This window comes from Hipposideros armiger, unplaced genomic scaffold (assembly GCF_001890085.2).
Source record: "Hipposideros armiger isolate ML-2016 unplaced genomic scaffold, ASM189008v1 scaffold_33, whole genome shotgun sequence".
NCBI classification, from domain to species: Eukaryota; Metazoa; Chordata; class Mammalia; order Chiroptera; family Hipposideridae; genus Hipposideros; species Hipposideros armiger.
In genome coordinates this window covers 3,787,597-3,803,782 of record NW_017731383.1, presented here as the reverse complement: position 1 = coordinate 3,803,782, position 16,186 = coordinate 3,787,597, and the positions used below count along the sequence as shown (strand labels likewise).

The 16,186-nt window shown below is 43.3% G+C and overlaps 2 protein-coding genes and 1 long non-coding RNA gene across 7 annotated transcripts in view; 1 reads left to right on the top strand and 2 right to left on the bottom strand.

The window, feature by feature from the left end:
* Nucleotides 1-6,740, bottom strand: part of DAGLB (diacylglycerol lipase beta) — a 28,475-nt gene extending 21,735 nt beyond the window's left edge. For 2 of the 4 annotated variants that reach the window (XM_019637502.1, XM_019637503.1), the window contains exons 1-2: nt 6,533-6,739; nt 4,504-4,655 (exon numbers count right to left, since the gene is read on the bottom strand). In XM_019637502.1, coding sequence (XP_019493047.1) covers nt 4,504-4,655; nt 6,533-6,627 — 247 coding nt within the window. In that variant the 5' untranslated portion in view covers nt 6,628-6,739. Of the gene's footprint in view, nt 1-4,503; nt 4,656-6,532 lie in introns of all 4 variants that reach the window. The other 2 variants (XM_019637504.1, XM_019637500.1) reach the window with 2 other exon arrangements.
* A 42-nt stretch (nt 6,741-6,782) lies between these two features.
* Nucleotides 6,783-16,186, top strand: part of LOC109380188 (uncharacterized) — a 13,185-nt gene continuing 3,781 nt past the window's right edge. The window contains exon 1 of the long non-coding RNA XR_002123392.1: nt 6,783-6,859. This is a non-coding gene — a long non-coding RNA (uncharacterized LOC109380188). The remainder of the gene's footprint in view (nt 6,860-16,186) is intronic.
* Nucleotides 10,167-16,186, bottom strand: part of KDELR2 (KDEL endoplasmic reticulum protein retention receptor 2) — a 16,074-nt gene continuing 10,054 nt past the window's right edge. Inside the window, exons 3-5 of one of the 2 annotated variants that reach the window (XM_019637498.1) lie at nt 14,821-14,979; nt 13,470-13,722; nt 10,167-12,222 (exon numbers count right to left, since the gene is read on the bottom strand). In XM_019637498.1, coding sequence (XP_019493043.1) covers nt 12,188-12,222; nt 13,470-13,722; nt 14,821-14,979 — 447 coding nt within the window. In that variant the 3' untranslated portion in view covers nt 10,167-12,187. The remainder of the gene's footprint in view (nt 12,223-13,469; nt 13,723-14,820; nt 14,980-16,186) is intronic. The other variant, XM_019637499.1, reaches the window with a different exon arrangement.

Sequence of the window (16,186 nt, the reverse complement as noted above, 5' to 3'; positions counted from 1 at the left end):
CCGGGTGCTTTAGTTCTGATATAAAATATGAACTCTCTCCCTTTGGGAAAATATGATAAACACTAATTTAAGTAATGCAAAAATGCCATATGACTAAAACAAATACAATGGTTGAAAAAAAAATCTAAGATCTAAAGAACAACTTGGTAAGGAAATAGCTTTTAAATTCCAAAATTTATCTTCCATTATTACTTAGTCACATTTTAAAATATTAGACCCTATCAGGGTTCATTTTGGCACAAAGGCAAAATCTTATAAGGCAACTGAATAAACACTCTCTCTTCTGAGGGACCATGAGTGCAGGCATGAAAAAAATCAGTTCTATATTTGGAGCTTGTTATTGTACAACAGCAGATCACCCAAGAGAAACAGGAAACAGTGTCTGTCCACACCCTGCTTTCTGGAGGGCTGGGGTCCCAAATACAGGAATGCCCCAATGCTGTCAGCGGTATCTGGATCTGAAACTGCATCGTGCTGACACTGCATGACTGGAAGAAACAGGGAAGCAGGAAATGGGAATTCTGATTAAGGTTCCAGAAAAGAAATACAATACTGAAGAAGTCTCCTTTATATAGTTATGCCTGCCCAGAAAAACATTTTTATTTTATTTAGATATTTATTTTCTTCTCAAGAGAGAGAGTTGCTGGTATGGCCCTGGCTGCTGCAGTGGGTGCTTTGAGGTCAATGGCCCATAACCGACCAGCACAGCTATGTCCCTGAATGGCATGTCCTCAATAGTCTTGGTAAAAGAACCCTACCTTCCTTCACTAGGCACAGCCATTTACAGAAGAGCAACAAAAGGAAAAAAGGAAGGCCTATCACAGAATCTTTGGATTCAACACCTCTAGCCACTGCAGTCATTTCCTCCTGTATGAAATGAGCAATGAGCTTCTGAGATACAAATGCAGAGCAATACTTGACACCCTAGAATCAAAACCAAATGAACGGCAGACCTTGGATGACAAGGGTTTTCTATGTAAGTGTGGTAGTCAGTAATTAAACTTCCCACATGGTAGGAACAGGATTTTAGCAGGGAGGTTCTCAAATCAACACTAGAAACGAAAACAATAATATCAAGATTCTTCCCAACTAAGCTATAGAGATGACCAAGAAAAAGAAGACAGGTAAATACACAAGCTTTAGTCTTTTGGATAAAAATGACTGAATTCCATTTGTTCCACCTGTGCTCTCTACAACTTGTGGTGTTTTTTTAGAGAGATATATCATCCAATAGCTAAATATACATGATCTTTCAGCTGAAAAAGACAGATTAATTATTGCGATGACTTATGAAACAAAAGGGGCAATGGAATTTATCCATGTATCAAGAATAAAATTTACCAATGTGTTAACAGTTATTTAAAAATATACCTAAAATTTAGTTTATAAAAAATCTCATTGATTTTGTGCAGGTAATGCATTTAAGGGTAAAAAGCTCAAATTTGTTCAAATGTGTATAAAGGAAATATTCAGCCTTCCTTCTAGCACTAAACCCATCTTTCAGTTACCTTCCTAAAAGTAAGCTAGTGACTTGTGTAGCCTCCCAGAGCCTGCATATAAACAAAACACGTAATGATATACATGCCCTTTAAGAAAAAGTAGCAAACTAATACAGTGTCCTGGACCTTATCTGCTCACAAAACATTTCTCATTCCTTTTAACAGGTGCACAGTAGACCCTCATATAAATGAACTACACTTTCCCTAACCAGAGGCCTATGGACAGGCACTGAGTTCATTTCAGCCTTGCATACCTATAAACAACACTGCAGTGAACGTCTCTGCAAGTACTTCTTTGCACACATTCAAATATGTAGAAAAAAGCTGGTACACACAGACACACACCGCCAAACTGGGCTTCCAAGAGGTTCAACCAAGTTACATTCCCACCAACGAAATGAGCCACTTGTTTCGGCATAGCCTCACCAACTCTATGTATTATCTAGGTGGATTTTTCTCATTGTGATTAAGGCTGATTTCTTATTGTGATTGACTTTTTTATATACGTAAAAGCTGTTTATATTTATTTAACTGCTCATGAGCTTACATAATATTTTTAATATTAACCATGTGCAACAAATTGGCAATTAAGCTAACATGTTTTTATAAAATGCTGTTTTCAGTTCAGTTGTGATATCTCCCACTCAAACTGGTTTAAAAGCAGGAAGGCTCTGCGTTGACTTGAGAGACTGGAAGTGCTAGGCCAGGACAGGTGCCATGGCTCCCTGTGCTTCTTATAGCTCTGTCCTCTGTATGTCAGCTCATTCTGACCTGAATACAGCAGGAATGCGGCAGCTCATCCATGCACAGCATCATCCAGAAGAAAAACAGTACATTCCTAGGGGAGCAGGGAAGGACTTCCCCAGAATTTCTCGGTGAACTCCCTGAATTTCACTGGTGCAAACCAGGTCACATGCCCATTCCTGAACCCATCACTGACACATGGGGATCATTCCTGAGCTGGGCAGAGGGCCAGCTTCTCTGACACATACACCTGGTATGTGAAGGATGGGGGACGTCCTGAATAAAACTGAGTTCTGTTTGGAGGAGGATGCTGGGTAGGCAGCCCACTTATAACACCCCTAGCCATCGGCAGATATTTTCTGAGCCCTGACCCTGGGTGACAGTAGGGCGTTGTGCAAGAGGTTAGGAGGAGGGGCCAAGTGAACATGGCCACCTGTCATGGGGCTGTGAATGTGCCCAGATACCACCAAAAACATCTGAAGGGAAACACTTCAGGGAATGTTGACAATAAGCTTACACTTATTGCTTCAAATCTGATCCCACTGTTACAGTTGTAAACTTGGGTGTACTAACCAGAACATGACCTGAACAGAAAGGGCAAATAAATTAGGTAATGCTGTATCTGAAATGACACCAATCTACATACTTCATCTTTCAGAAATTCTGACTTCATTAACAACTTCACAATGCTAATGCCACATTGCACACATTCAATCCCTTCAGCACCCAGCACCAATGACACTCCGGACTTGAAGACCAACACAGACCGCAAAACTAGGACCTTCTCTGATCCAGACCCCATGCATCCATGCTTTCAGAGGTACACTAGAATACACACAGCTCTGTTTTCTATAGCTTGCTATATAGTAAGCGGGCACAGGCCATACTTCTTGGTCATCCAAACCCTATGATATTTTTCTCATAAAACACTTTACCACTACCATTTCTTTCTGTAACTCCTTTGGAACTTCTGTCTTTTAACTTTCAGTCTATCATTCCAAAATGTCAAGATCTTGCTTCCGTCACCCTCACCCACAGTATCAGCTACTCCCTCCCAGTTTTATCATCACTATCTATAATCTGTAAGCATGCCTTCTACATCCCGATTCAAGCAGTGATAAAATGCCGAAACACACTGGACAGTGGCGAGCCTTGCCATTGACTGATGAGTTTTATTTACTGATGCATTTCTTTATTAGTCACCAGAGTGCTCAACTCATCCTATGAACCAGAGCAATCGACAGGGAAGGTTTCCAACATTTTCAGAGATTTCTCAGTTAAGTGATTGCAGAAAATGGTAACATGTAGAAAAAAAATATCATTAAGAATAGATGTAACTCTTACCACTCACTAATTAAAAGACAAATATCCCAATTTAAAATTGCGCAAAGGATCTAAATAGACATTTCTCTAAAAATGACACAAATGCCCAATAAGCATGTAAAAAGATGCTCAATATCATTAATCATCAAGAAAATGCATATCAAAACCACAACAAGATACCATTTCGCATCCACTAGGATGGCTCTGATCAAAAAGTCAGATAATAACAAGTGTTGTTGAGTATGTGGAAAAAATGAAACCCTTATAAACTGGTAGTAAAGAAAAATGGTGCAGCTGCTCGGAAAACAGCCTGGCAGTTCAGAAAGTTGAAGAGAGTGACTATAAGATTGAGCAATTCTGCTCCTAGGTACATATCCAAGAGAAATGAAAAACAAATGTCTATACAAAAACATGCACGTGAATGTTCACAGCAGCATCATTTGTAATAGCCAAAAAATGGGAACAACCCAAATGTCCACCAACTGATTAATGGATAAGTAGCTATGGTCTATATCCATTCCGTGGACTACTACTCAGCCAGGAAGAGGAATGAAGTACTGACACATGCTACAGCATGGATGAAGCTTGAAAACATTTTGCTAAGAAGCCAGATAAAAAGGCTGCAATAGTGGATGGTTCCACCTGTATGATGCCCAGAATAGGCAAATCTGTAGAGAAAGAAAGTACATTAGTGGATGCCTAAGGCTGAGGGAGTTGGGGAGAAATGAAGAGTGACTGTCAATGGGCACAGGATTTCTTTCTAGGGTGATGAAAATGTTCTCAGGTTGATTGTAGTAATGGTCACACAACTCTGAATATACTAAAAGCCACTTAACTGTGTATTTTAAATGGGTGGACTGTATGGCATGTGAATTATATCTCAATAAAGCTGTTAAAATAAACCAGGTGGTGTCAAATAGAAAAGGCTACTCCTCACCTCTCATGCTGACACACACGATGGCCAACACCGTGCATATAATAACTGCCAGGAGAACAAGGAGGACGGTCAAGTAACTGCTGAGCAGGGCTCCGCCGGGACAGTCCAGCTTCCCTCTGTACATGACGTACAGAGTCAGAATGCCAATCCACCTGTTGAGAAACAGGGCGGGTCAGATATGAAATCCAAGGACCTGCTTTGTAAAACATGAGAAAAAGAAATAAAAGGAGTTATTTTCCAAAACAAGGTGAGGTTCGCTTTGGAATTTAATTTTCATCAATAAGAGATCTAAGGCAACTAAGAGTATGACTTTGTTTAATGAGTGTTATACTTCCTGTGCCTACACCACTGATCGTCTATGCCTGCCGTGTACATCAGAGGCATTTACAGCCGTAAGAAAGCAAATATAATCTGAGCTGTTTGGAAAACACCCCCCTCATGACTCAGAAACATGCAACTGGTAAACCGCAATCTATATGCTTGCTAAATTAGTAACAAGACGGGGCCGGCCGAGGGGCTTGTTGGTTAGGAGTTGGCTTGGGAGTGTGAGCTCTGAGCAGCAGGGCCACCGGTTCGGATCCCACATGGACCTGTGACGCTGCGCCCTCTACAGCTAAGATGGTGAACAACAGCTCGACCTGGAGCTGGGCTGCCGTGAGTTGAGTCGTCGGCGACTGCCTAGGCTGCAGTGGCGCTGCCCTGGGCTGCTGTGAGCTACCGTGAGCGGCCAGCAGCTGCCATGAGCCACCATGAGCCGCCGCGAGCAGCCATCCAATGGCCGACGATCGATCTGCCTCAGCCGGTAAGAGCGCAATGATCATAATACCAGCAGGGGCCAGTGAAGCTGCATCCTCCACAACTAGACTGAAGAAGAAAAGGACAGCCACTTGTCTGTTTCCCTTCCCTGATTCCCCAATAAAATCTTAAAAAAAAAAAATTAGTAACAAGAGGATTTTTACTTCTGTGAATTAACAAGAAATTGAAAAACACACATTGTAATCTGCTATATGTAATACAAAGAATCGAGGGGGTGGGAAGCAAGTTATGTAACGATGTTCCAGGGTGAACACTGATAACCTGACAAGTATTGGGGAATCATATCTTGTATTTCAGTGCAGAATAATCAAAGGCAGCACCAAACAATACAAAGTACTGGTGAACTGTCACTGGAGGGGTTTCAGCAGCAGGCAGAGCACCATTTGGCAAGAACACTGTATTAAGAATTGAAGCCCAGACTAAGGATTCTAGTCCAACTGGAACTGGATTAGATAACTATGCTTTTTGTCAGTTCTGTGATATTGACTCGGTGTCTAGAAATAATGGAAAATGATCTCGGAAAGACGTAGCTCTGAAACGATGAAACTAAGCAGCAGCTCAGAACACTTCGTGGTTTTATGCCTTTCCCCTCAAGAACCTGCTTTTTTATAACAATGGCATTATTATTCCTTGCTCAGACCCTCTGGGAACAGAGCTCAAAGCCCCCATTCCACTTCCTCCTGATTCCGCCCTTTGAAAGACAGGGGAGCACATGCCACTCTCATGGAATTCAGCCACAACCCTCTCTGGAACCGCAGGCACTATTTCCCCTCTTTCATTAGGCAGATACGAGACGCCGTGCGTTCCCACACAGAGCTCAGGAATGATGCAGGCGGCTGCTCCTGGCTCGAGGAAGCAGATGCCGGGGCCATGGCTTTCGTCAGGCAATGAAGTCCCGGTGGCTCCCAGGGCCAGGGCTCGGGGCCGCACGCGTGGGGAGGGGTGCTCGTGCCCTGCAGCGCTCAAGTCCCGGCCGCGGGCCCACCTGGACGACCCTGAGCCCTGCCTACCCGCTCTGGGCTTCAGTTTGCCGTCTGTAAAAGGGGGAGACTAGATGCACCTACCTTCACGGGCGGTGCAGAGGACTAGACAAGAGAACGGAGAGCAAACTCTGGACACCGCAAGACCTTAGCGACACTGTCACCACTCTCGCGTGGCTCTCCCCCTCCCACCTCGGCCCGGGACGCCCGTCCGCAGAGCCCGCCGCCCTTACCACAGCACTCGCAGGAACAGCTCCAAGAACCCCGGAAAGACTAAGTCGTCGCTGGCGATGGCCCAGCGCCGGCCGAAGAGCACCATCCCCGGCATGGCGAAGGCCCGCCGCCTGGCCTCGGGCCAGCCTGCAGCGCGCCAGTCTCTCCTCAGCGTCCGGCACCCTCCCGGCTCCACAGCACGCCTGACCGCGACTCCACGCAGGCGCACACGGGGGCGCGGCCGGGAGCGCATGCGCACGCTGAGGCCAAGCCAGGCGCACGCTACTGGACCTTCTGCGCCTGTGCAGATACGCTGACCGGGAAGACCCTGGCTGATTTTATCGCAGGTTTGCGGGAGTGTGAAGTCCGTTGTGCTATTTCCATTTTATAGATAAGGAGACATTTGGCTCGGGGGGGATTAGCCAGCTCAGAGACCCACGACTGCTAATGTCGGTTCTGGGAGCTCATCCCCAGTCTGTGGGACCCCAGGCCTGTGACGAAGTTGTCCTCTCTGTGCATCCCATTGTCAGGAGAAAGAAACAGGAGACCCTTCTCGAATGCAGGGCCAGAAACCACCTGGCATACTGGGGCTGGTGGGTAGGGAGTAGCCTGACCAGCCTTCCTTCCTCCCGAGCCAGCCATTGCTCAGTGCGGTTAGGTTCTGACCTCTTCGCAGTACTTCCACTCCCCTCCCTGGTCCGAGCCTCTTTAAATCTCGTGCCTGACGAGGTCTCCCCACTGCTTTTCTTCATTCTGCCCTACCTGCCCCCTACCATTCATTCCTACTACAGCAGCCGGGGTGACTTTGTTGAACCGTCAGACCAAGGCCATCCCTTTTTGGATCTTGCAAAGCTGCACTTTGTGCATAAAATAGACTCTAACCCTCCGCATAGGCCTTTCGCTGATAGTCACACATCGCAAGTCTGTAAATGAGTGTTTGTCTCCCCAAGTTAGTACTACTCTCCTTCTATCACCCCACTGTCTGGCACCATTTTTCCCTCCCTGAAACTCATCAAGCTCATTCTCACCCCAGGGCTTTTCACATTTTGTTTCCTCTGCCAAGGATGCTCCAACCGCAGGTATTGCCATGTCACTCTCTCACTTCATGCAAGCCTGAGCTAAAGTGTCATTGCCTCCCTGGCCACCTTATCGACAACAGCACACCCATCGGTTCCCATTCCCTTACGCTTTAGTTTTCTTCACAGCACTTAGTCACTCCCTGACATTGTATCATGTTTATTATCTCTCTCCTCCCATCTTAAGAGTGTAATTGTCATGAGCATAGGCACCTTGTCCATCTTGTTCACTGCTATGCACATAATAGAAGCACATTATAGGCATGTATTTAATACTTGATAAATGAATAAACAAACTGGTTAAATGTCAAGATTTTCCCTGTCTGAAGTTCCTTCAGGGGTCTTCTAAAGGACAAAATTTCAGGGTTAAGAATAATAATATTGGAATTGTATTGATGGTGGTCAAAACGATACAGGAAATTGTAAATAGGGAAGTTATAAGGTTTTTATAGAAGAGAGCCATTCTGCCGTTTCCATGTAATATCGATCCATTAGTTGAATTAGGCCTGTTTTAAAACATTATATCATCATGTGGGTATCTTATACAAAGCATATTATTCCTTTATTTTAAACACAGGTTTTTCAATTCTCTGCTATTAAAAATAGCTATTTTAAAAATAGATTTAAAAGATCTGTTTTAAAATAACCATTTCTTGTTATTTTCAAAGTGAAATAGCAAGTCAAAGCATAGTTCTTAAAAAGGCAAATGACCCATCATGACTTTTTTTTTAGCTGAGCCATGCTGCTACCTGTTGGCAGCTCAGTGGCAGCTCAGCTCGGCCGGGGCTTGAACCGCTGTTGCTCAGAGCTCACACTCTTGAGAAAGCTCTTAACCAACTGAGCCACTCAGCCAGCCCCCATCATGACTTTTTTTAAATGAAAATTTTCAAATACAGAGATGTGGAACACCTAAGGGCTCATCACCCACCACCAAGATTTAACAAAAGATAAGTCTGCCATATTTGCTCCATCTTGAATTTTTTTGGGAAAAAAAAATCTTTGGCATCCTCTGCTTGTTCTTTAATGCTAATTTCACTATTTGTTTGCAAACTATAGTAAGTATTCTTCAGACTTTCTTGGCATTTCATCTTATTTTCATATTAACTTGGAGAAACTGTGACCTTTACTTTCATTTTTCCATATCAATTGATTCGTATCCCCTCTATTTCTCCCTTTAGGACTTGATTTGTTTTTAGTAAATTTCTGTGTCCCAAGAAAAAAGAATATCCTTGCATTTAATGTTTGTTGCTATTGTTTATGTCACATGGGGATGCAGTTTTAGCCAGGTTGTCCTTCAGAAAGTTGGATTATTTGTTTCTAAGCATTCTTTACAGGCCTGAGATCTTCAGTTTTCAGAACTTTAACAAGTCACATTTTTAATTTCAGGGCACACCAGTTTCCGTTACAGAACCATTTATTGTCTTAGAAACCTTATTAGATGAGTAAACAGGTTCTGTGTTTCCATTCTGTTTTGGTAATGGAGTAAAGTGTAGTGTAGTGTTTGCCTAAAGACTCACCTTTTAAGTGCCCAAGGCAAAAGTAGGAGTAGCCTTCTGGAGTATTCTAGTATAAAAAGTACTCATTGTTTAAAAGGAATAGTGCTGTATTATGCCGCAATTTGCTTTTAAACTGCAGGAATAAAAGAGGGCATTGTCTCAAAACTGCAGGACAAACACCCACAGCACGTGTGGACTCCACACTGCAAGACTAACCCCAATCAAGGTTAGTGCAGGAGGGCTTGAGGGGTGTGGGGCTTGCCTCATGTACTGGGCAGATAGCAGGTTCCTTGGTAATTCCATATTTAGCCACTAGAGGGCGAAGCGCATAGGAAAAACTCCACCTAGAGCTTCAATGCAATGGGACCTCATCAGACCTCCCTTGGACGGCTGATTTTGGAAGGTACCTTGGCGTCAATTTCTAGAGATGCATCGCTCTCCCAAGGGCAAAGCTGACCAATGTCATTTAATGGGCCAGAACTGATTCCAGGTCAGCTTTCAAGGCAGTTGTCCCAAGCAAAGAACAAAGGAAGGGAGGGGAAAAGGGGGTCTCCTTGAAGCACCATGAAGCTGTGTTGCTCATTCACACATCACAAAAATCCTGTGGAAGGAGTGTCTGCATGTAACTGAGGGGAAGGAAGCTCGTGTTAAATCCAGGGTCACAGCGCTGGAGTGTGAGGAGCCAAGGCTGAACCAGGCTTACTCAGGGTTCCCACAAATCACTTTCTATTGAAATGAAGCCATTGCTTGACCTTTCCAGGAAGTTCTCCAACCTAGTAGCATCTTTGGAAAGGCTGGGCAGGGCAGGATCTCACGAGGCCTTCTGCCTACACCTTTTTTTTTTTTTTTTTGTCACCTATTTCTCTACTTCTCTCTTGACCTTGACCAGACTGTAAGGAAGCAGGAAATGTAACCAACACTGATTGAACTGGGCAGGGAATGGACTGGTGTCTGTACGCGGCCAACAGCCAGCAGCTTTTCAGACTTATCACTTTGTGGGCAAATTTGTTAACTTTGCTTTACATCTCTTCATGCTGACGCTGAAAAAATAATTCACGCAAATAAAACAGCTCAATAAAAAATATTAATTACCTGATAACCTTTATTCAGGAAGTGAGAGTAACTCTGAAACAGTGCTTCGTAAGGCGCGTCATACAAGGCCTTTGTTTCCATCGTGTGCGAGGACGTTGCCCCAGTCCCGCACTCCCACTCAGGCACCCTGTTTATTAAGATGCCATCCTGGCTGGGCACAAAATGGTGGTCACATCTTAGCCAGTTTTATTTTCACTTGGGCAGAATGACCAGAGAAGGCACTGGCACGTCATACGTCAGGTGGTGTGAGAGGTCCCAGTCTCCGCTCTCCAGTGAGCCTGCCCTGCCTGTTTGATTTACATGCACAAAAAACATGAGCCCCCCCCCCATCCCGTTTGGGTAGCAAGCAGTCTGCTCCACTCATGACAGGATTTCCTCCCTTTCCTCCATGTTCTCAGGATCTTCCAAGGAGGATGAAAACAAACTAAACTAAGACTAAGATGCTGGAAAGAAAGACACTCAGACACAGAAGCAAACCATGAGGCAAGGGGGAAGCAAACCGAGAGAGGTAAAGACAGGAGGTTGAACTGTGCAGCCACTCAGCCAACTGAGGAAGATGTTGGGAGACACATTAGGTGCAAAAATAAAACCCATCCAGCTCCCTTCCTCCACAATTGAACACGGCAAGCAAAAATACTACATCCTTCTTGTAGTAAGCACTGTTAGTATGTAACACTTCAACAATTATGGTGCATCACATAAAAACTAAGTCAGATGCTTTTTGTATAAATCAAAAAAAAAATGTAGCAAATCAATCTAATGGCAAAATCAGGAGGAAAAATTCCAAAATTTCCACAAAACACACAAAGTTTTAGGTTATTAAGTGGACAGTGTTTGCAGATCTATATAGCGCTTTTGTTGCCAATTGAAAAACGAAATCATCCTGATGTAGGATGTTCCAAAAGCCTAATTCATGGAAAAAAAGGACAATTTATTCTATGTTTAATAAAATGTTTATTAAGGTGGTAACACAAGATAAATCATGCAAGAGCTCAGTAAAAACAAAACAAAAAACAAACAAAAAAATGTAAGCGTGTAAGGAATGGCAATTGGTATTGCCAATTTTTTAAAATGTAAATTATTTTACTATCCAAGTGATATGAAAAACCGTTTGAATCTCAGCATGGACATGGTTGTAGTAATCTTTTGGAATTATAAAAAAGTGATAGGTAACTATTTGTGTTCTATTCCTCAGAGTAGAGTCCTAGATCCAAAATAATCATTAATGGCCTTCACATCCCCCACTCAGATGGCAAGCAGCCCCGGAACCCCTGCCCACCGAGTTCTCTGACACCCTCAGGACAGTCTCAAACTGGCGCTTCTTAGCAAGGGAGCAGGACAGGCACCTTTGGTGACTCTCAAAGGAGACTCCATCTACATTCAGAATCTTAAAATTTTTGGTAATGAAAACTGTAAGACTTGCATGTCATCCTTACCAGCCTTAAATGTAGTGTTGTGATGTCCAAGGAAGGATTTCCACATCAGGTGGGAAGAAATTTGAACAGATATACTAAATTGAACATAGTGTCTCAGATTTCAAACAAATATGACTCATCTTTTGGCAAAAAATAAAATAAAATAAATATAGTGGAATGCAAGTTTGATAGAAGAATGTATAATCTACCAACTGTCAAGGAGAGTACAATTTCACTGCAGACACAAAGAATCAAACAATTTCAAAGAATTAAAAAAAAAAAAAGGTTTGCACTATTTCTCACAAAATCTTCACTTTTGGAACTACCCCAATTGAAGCTACACACTGAATTTATTAATACAGCATTAAGTTTCTTTGTGTAAAAAAATCTTTGTACAGAGTAAAAAAAGATAAGGCAAGATGCATTAAACAGAAACCTCCTGGTTCTTTTCCTCTGGGTTCTTGAAGAGCCTCCGATGACTATCCGCAACAAAAGAGTTGAGTTTCTGATGTTCCGTATCAAGCATCTTGTGCCTCTGCTGGTAAAGTTCTGTCCGAGCACCCTGAAGGACAGATGCTGCTGCTGGTCTTTGGCACTTACGCGGGCAGACTGAGCTTCTTTCCCTTGAGGACTAGAACGTTAAAGGGAGGAAGAGAAAACAAAAGGTTACTGATATTGACAAGCTTAGTTTCCTTCTTCCCGATACTAGACTTCTGTCACACTCAAGATACTACATGGTCATGTTCAAGGAAATAAGCTTTTGGCAACCAACAGCCATTTGATTTTGGTGTCAACAAAGTCCTCTTCACTATGAAAATGTTATGCACACATGTACCGGAATTTTATTCATGTACCTGGATGCCATAGCAATTATATTTAAGAAATACAAATTTGACTGAAATTGACGCTATATTCATAGCAGCTTTTTGTTATCATGACTTTCTCCCCTAATCAACATATATTAAAATACAACTGTTACTATGTACAGAAGTCTATAAAATATGGATGTTAAAAAAGAGATAATATGCATAAACCCTTGTACTTAGCAATTCCACCATTAGGAATGCCACTGTATAGCAAGGGTCTGTGGTTTGTGGTTGGGTTTCAGGGCTTCTGAATCCCCTAAAACTATTGGGTTGTCGGAAAAGTCATGACGCATTTTTGCAACGAAAACATAGAAAAAATACGTCATGACTTTTCCGACAACCCAATATAAGCCTAAATTTGTGTGCATATACATAAATATGCTTTTGTGGGGGGCAAGGACCGTAGCTTTCACCAGATTTTTATGAAGTTCACAGTCCTATATTCACATAAATGTAAAAATATTCATTACAAGAATTCTGACTTAAGCACTGGCTTTTAATAGCAGCAATATATGCATGAAAATAGAAGTAACAGTCTGAATACCCATGAATAGGGGGCTGAGTAAGTAAATTTTGGTAATACACACAATGAAAATACTATGGCTATTGAAAATCATGTAGATTTCAATTTACTGACATGAAAAAACGTAGTGGGGGGAAAGCAAATTATGGAGTCCCATGTATAGTTTACATCATGTATCTGTGTACGCACAAAGCAATATCTGTAATTAGTTATTGAAACATTCATTAGCAATGATGACCTCTGAGTGGTAAGATTTCAGGTGACAGTTTTCAGAATTATCAGTTCTGATGCAATTTTTCAAACAGCAAAGCTACAGCAAAAGACAAAAGGCTGAAAACCTGATCCAGAATTTAATTTGACAGTCAAACTGTTTTTCTGCAGCCAGATCTGCTTCATAAAGCTAGTGCTAGCCTGTTGGCGTGCTGGCCTGGGGAGCTCCTGAAAGAGCACGCGCTATGGGGACAAAGCAGCAGGATGCAGCCGACGTACCTTTAGTGATGTACAAGTAGAAGAAGTCGCAATAGAGGATGGTCTGGACAACACCGGCCACCACAGCAATGAGGTCGAAGAAGCCCTCAAAGTAGAAGCGCCAGATCCAGTTGACGAGATACAGCGCCCGGTAGAGGCCCAGGAAGAACAGGTAGTGGGTGGTGATGGTCTCCGCCTCCCCAGTCTTGCTGATCATGAACAGCTGCGGCAGGATGGCCACTGACTCCAGGTAGATGGAGAAGGTCCACAAAATCTGTGAGAGAAACCACAGGGTTCGGTCAGCAGCCAGTGTCCGCCACGGATTCACAGGAAATACTCTTGCTTTACTGTGGAGCAGCACAAAAAGTGGGGAGTCTGGGCAGAGAGCCCAGGACAGAGATCAGCAAGCCCATAAACCACAGAAACCTGAGCTGCATTTAAGAGGCACAGTCACTCCCAGTGACCAGCCGGATTACCTGGACACCTGAACCTCTGAACTTTCTTTGCCTCGTCTGCCCAACATCATGTTCTTCCCGGAACAATTCTCTGTGAATCTACATAAATGATGTTTCTTCTGCATCAGCCTGCCCCACTCCAAATCTGGGGTCCCAAACCAGCCCTGCTTTCTTCCAGGGTGGCCACACTGATAACCAGGTTCCTTAAACTTGCTCACTGCTATTTTTCCTCTCCTTTCCAGACCATCCAAATATTCTCACTATTTTTCTTATTCTTTAGGCTCTTTGGGCGTGGTTAAATCAAAGGGCTATGAAATCAGAGTGGTAATTATGCAACTCTCTGCCCAACTTGACACTTTATTCACGCTGATGACAGAAGGACTCGTGAGCAGTCCCTTGGAGGATTTTAAAAGCCCAGGCACTCCCAGCACCCATCAGACAACCAAGGGTAGTGCGGTGACGTAACCAACCCCAGGATGCCAAGGGAAGGACAAGGCACATAGGAGCAGCTATGGTCCTGCACAGTGCCAGGGGCGCCATGCCAACCACGTTTCCTAAAGCTGAGGAGCGGAGCAGCACTGCTTAGGGGAGTCGCAGACAGTGCCAATGTGCCACCCCCGTACATGAAGAAGAAACAAAAGTTGGGTTAGAGTGAGGAGGTCATGTTCATCCAACACTCAAACAGGTAGAGAAGCCAAGTTTATATTCTAGAAGAGCTAGGTAATAACCTGTCGGTAGACACCCCAGTACATGGGGGCTTAATTCCTGTCCACGATGTACTTACACCAAATAGTGAATGTTGCACCGGAAGCTTGCCAAACCAAAAAAAAACAGAACAGAACCACCCCACATTCTCTGCAAACAGGCCTATTTCCCTGAGGATCCAGACATGACCATTAAATAACCTCTTAACTAACCTCAAGAGGAGAGAAATCATGATTGACTAGAAACGAGAGGCCTCCCACAGGGACCACCAGAAACTCCACTCGGAAGGTATCGTGATTTCCATCGTAAGTTGCCTTAAATTTCATGTAGATCAGGTACACCGTGGCATAGGAGCAGGCAATGTAGATAAGCTACAAACAAAAGAAAAAATACCAGGTCATCCATACCTTATCATTGTTCCAACTCCCTGGGCTTTTTACATCATCCACATATATTTAATTGTAAAACTTAAATATAGTAAAATGCACTTTGGGGGGTACACAGTTCTGAGTTACGTAACCACCACCACAATCCAGGTACAGATCAGCACTGTCACTCCGCAAAAATTTCCTCAAGCTGCCCCTCTGTAGTCAGGCCTCCCCCCAGGCCTAACCTCTGCCAATCAACTGATCTGTCCTTGGTCCCTGCAGTTTTGCCTTTTTCAGAATGCTACATAAATGGAATTATACAATATATCGCTTTGAAGACCAGCTTCTTTCAATTAGCATAACACATATGAGATCCAACCATGCTGTAACGAGTATTAATAAGATGGCCAGCTCCTTCCTATTGCGGAGCAGCAGTCCACGGCATGGGTGTACCACAGTTTGTTCATCCACTCACCTGTGAAGGCCAGGTGGGCTGTTTCCAGCTTGGCAGGTGGTGGATAAAGCTGCTGAACATTTGTGTACAGGCTTTTGTGTGAACATAATTTTTCATTTCTCTTGGGTAAATAACTAAGAGTGGGATTCTTGAATCATATGTTAAGTGTAAGTTTATAAGAAATTGCCCAAGAATGTATTTTTAATCCCATTTTAAATTATTAGAACATAGCTTAAGAAAAAATATAAATGCAAAGTTCAATGCAGTTCAAAACCAATTCACTTCCTTCCAGCATCATATTTCTTAGCTAGTGCTTTTCTAAATATAAAATAAACAGTGTAACTCACGTTAAACTTTACAATGATGGTTTTTACTTAAATTGTGTTACTTTAACACTGGTCATTCAAATTGTTGCTTTGGAATTTTGTCTGGTTATACAACAAAAGCAAAACCAAAAGTAAGTGACAATTTGTAAAACAGTGCTGCCTATGAGGGAGCAATTCCAGCTGCACTGCTATCTAGCTGCTGAAGGGCTCCCAATCACGTTTCATGTTCCTGCACATTCAAAAGTCAAATACCGGGCCGGCCCAGTGGTGCGATGGTTAAGAACCGGCTTGGAATGCCAGAGGGCCCCGGTTCGGATCCCACATATGAGGGTCAGTGACACTGCCCTCCACAGCTAAGATGCTAAACAACAGCTCAACCTGGAGCTGGGCTGCCCTGAGTCGCTGGCGACAGTGTAGGCTGCAGCCCCTG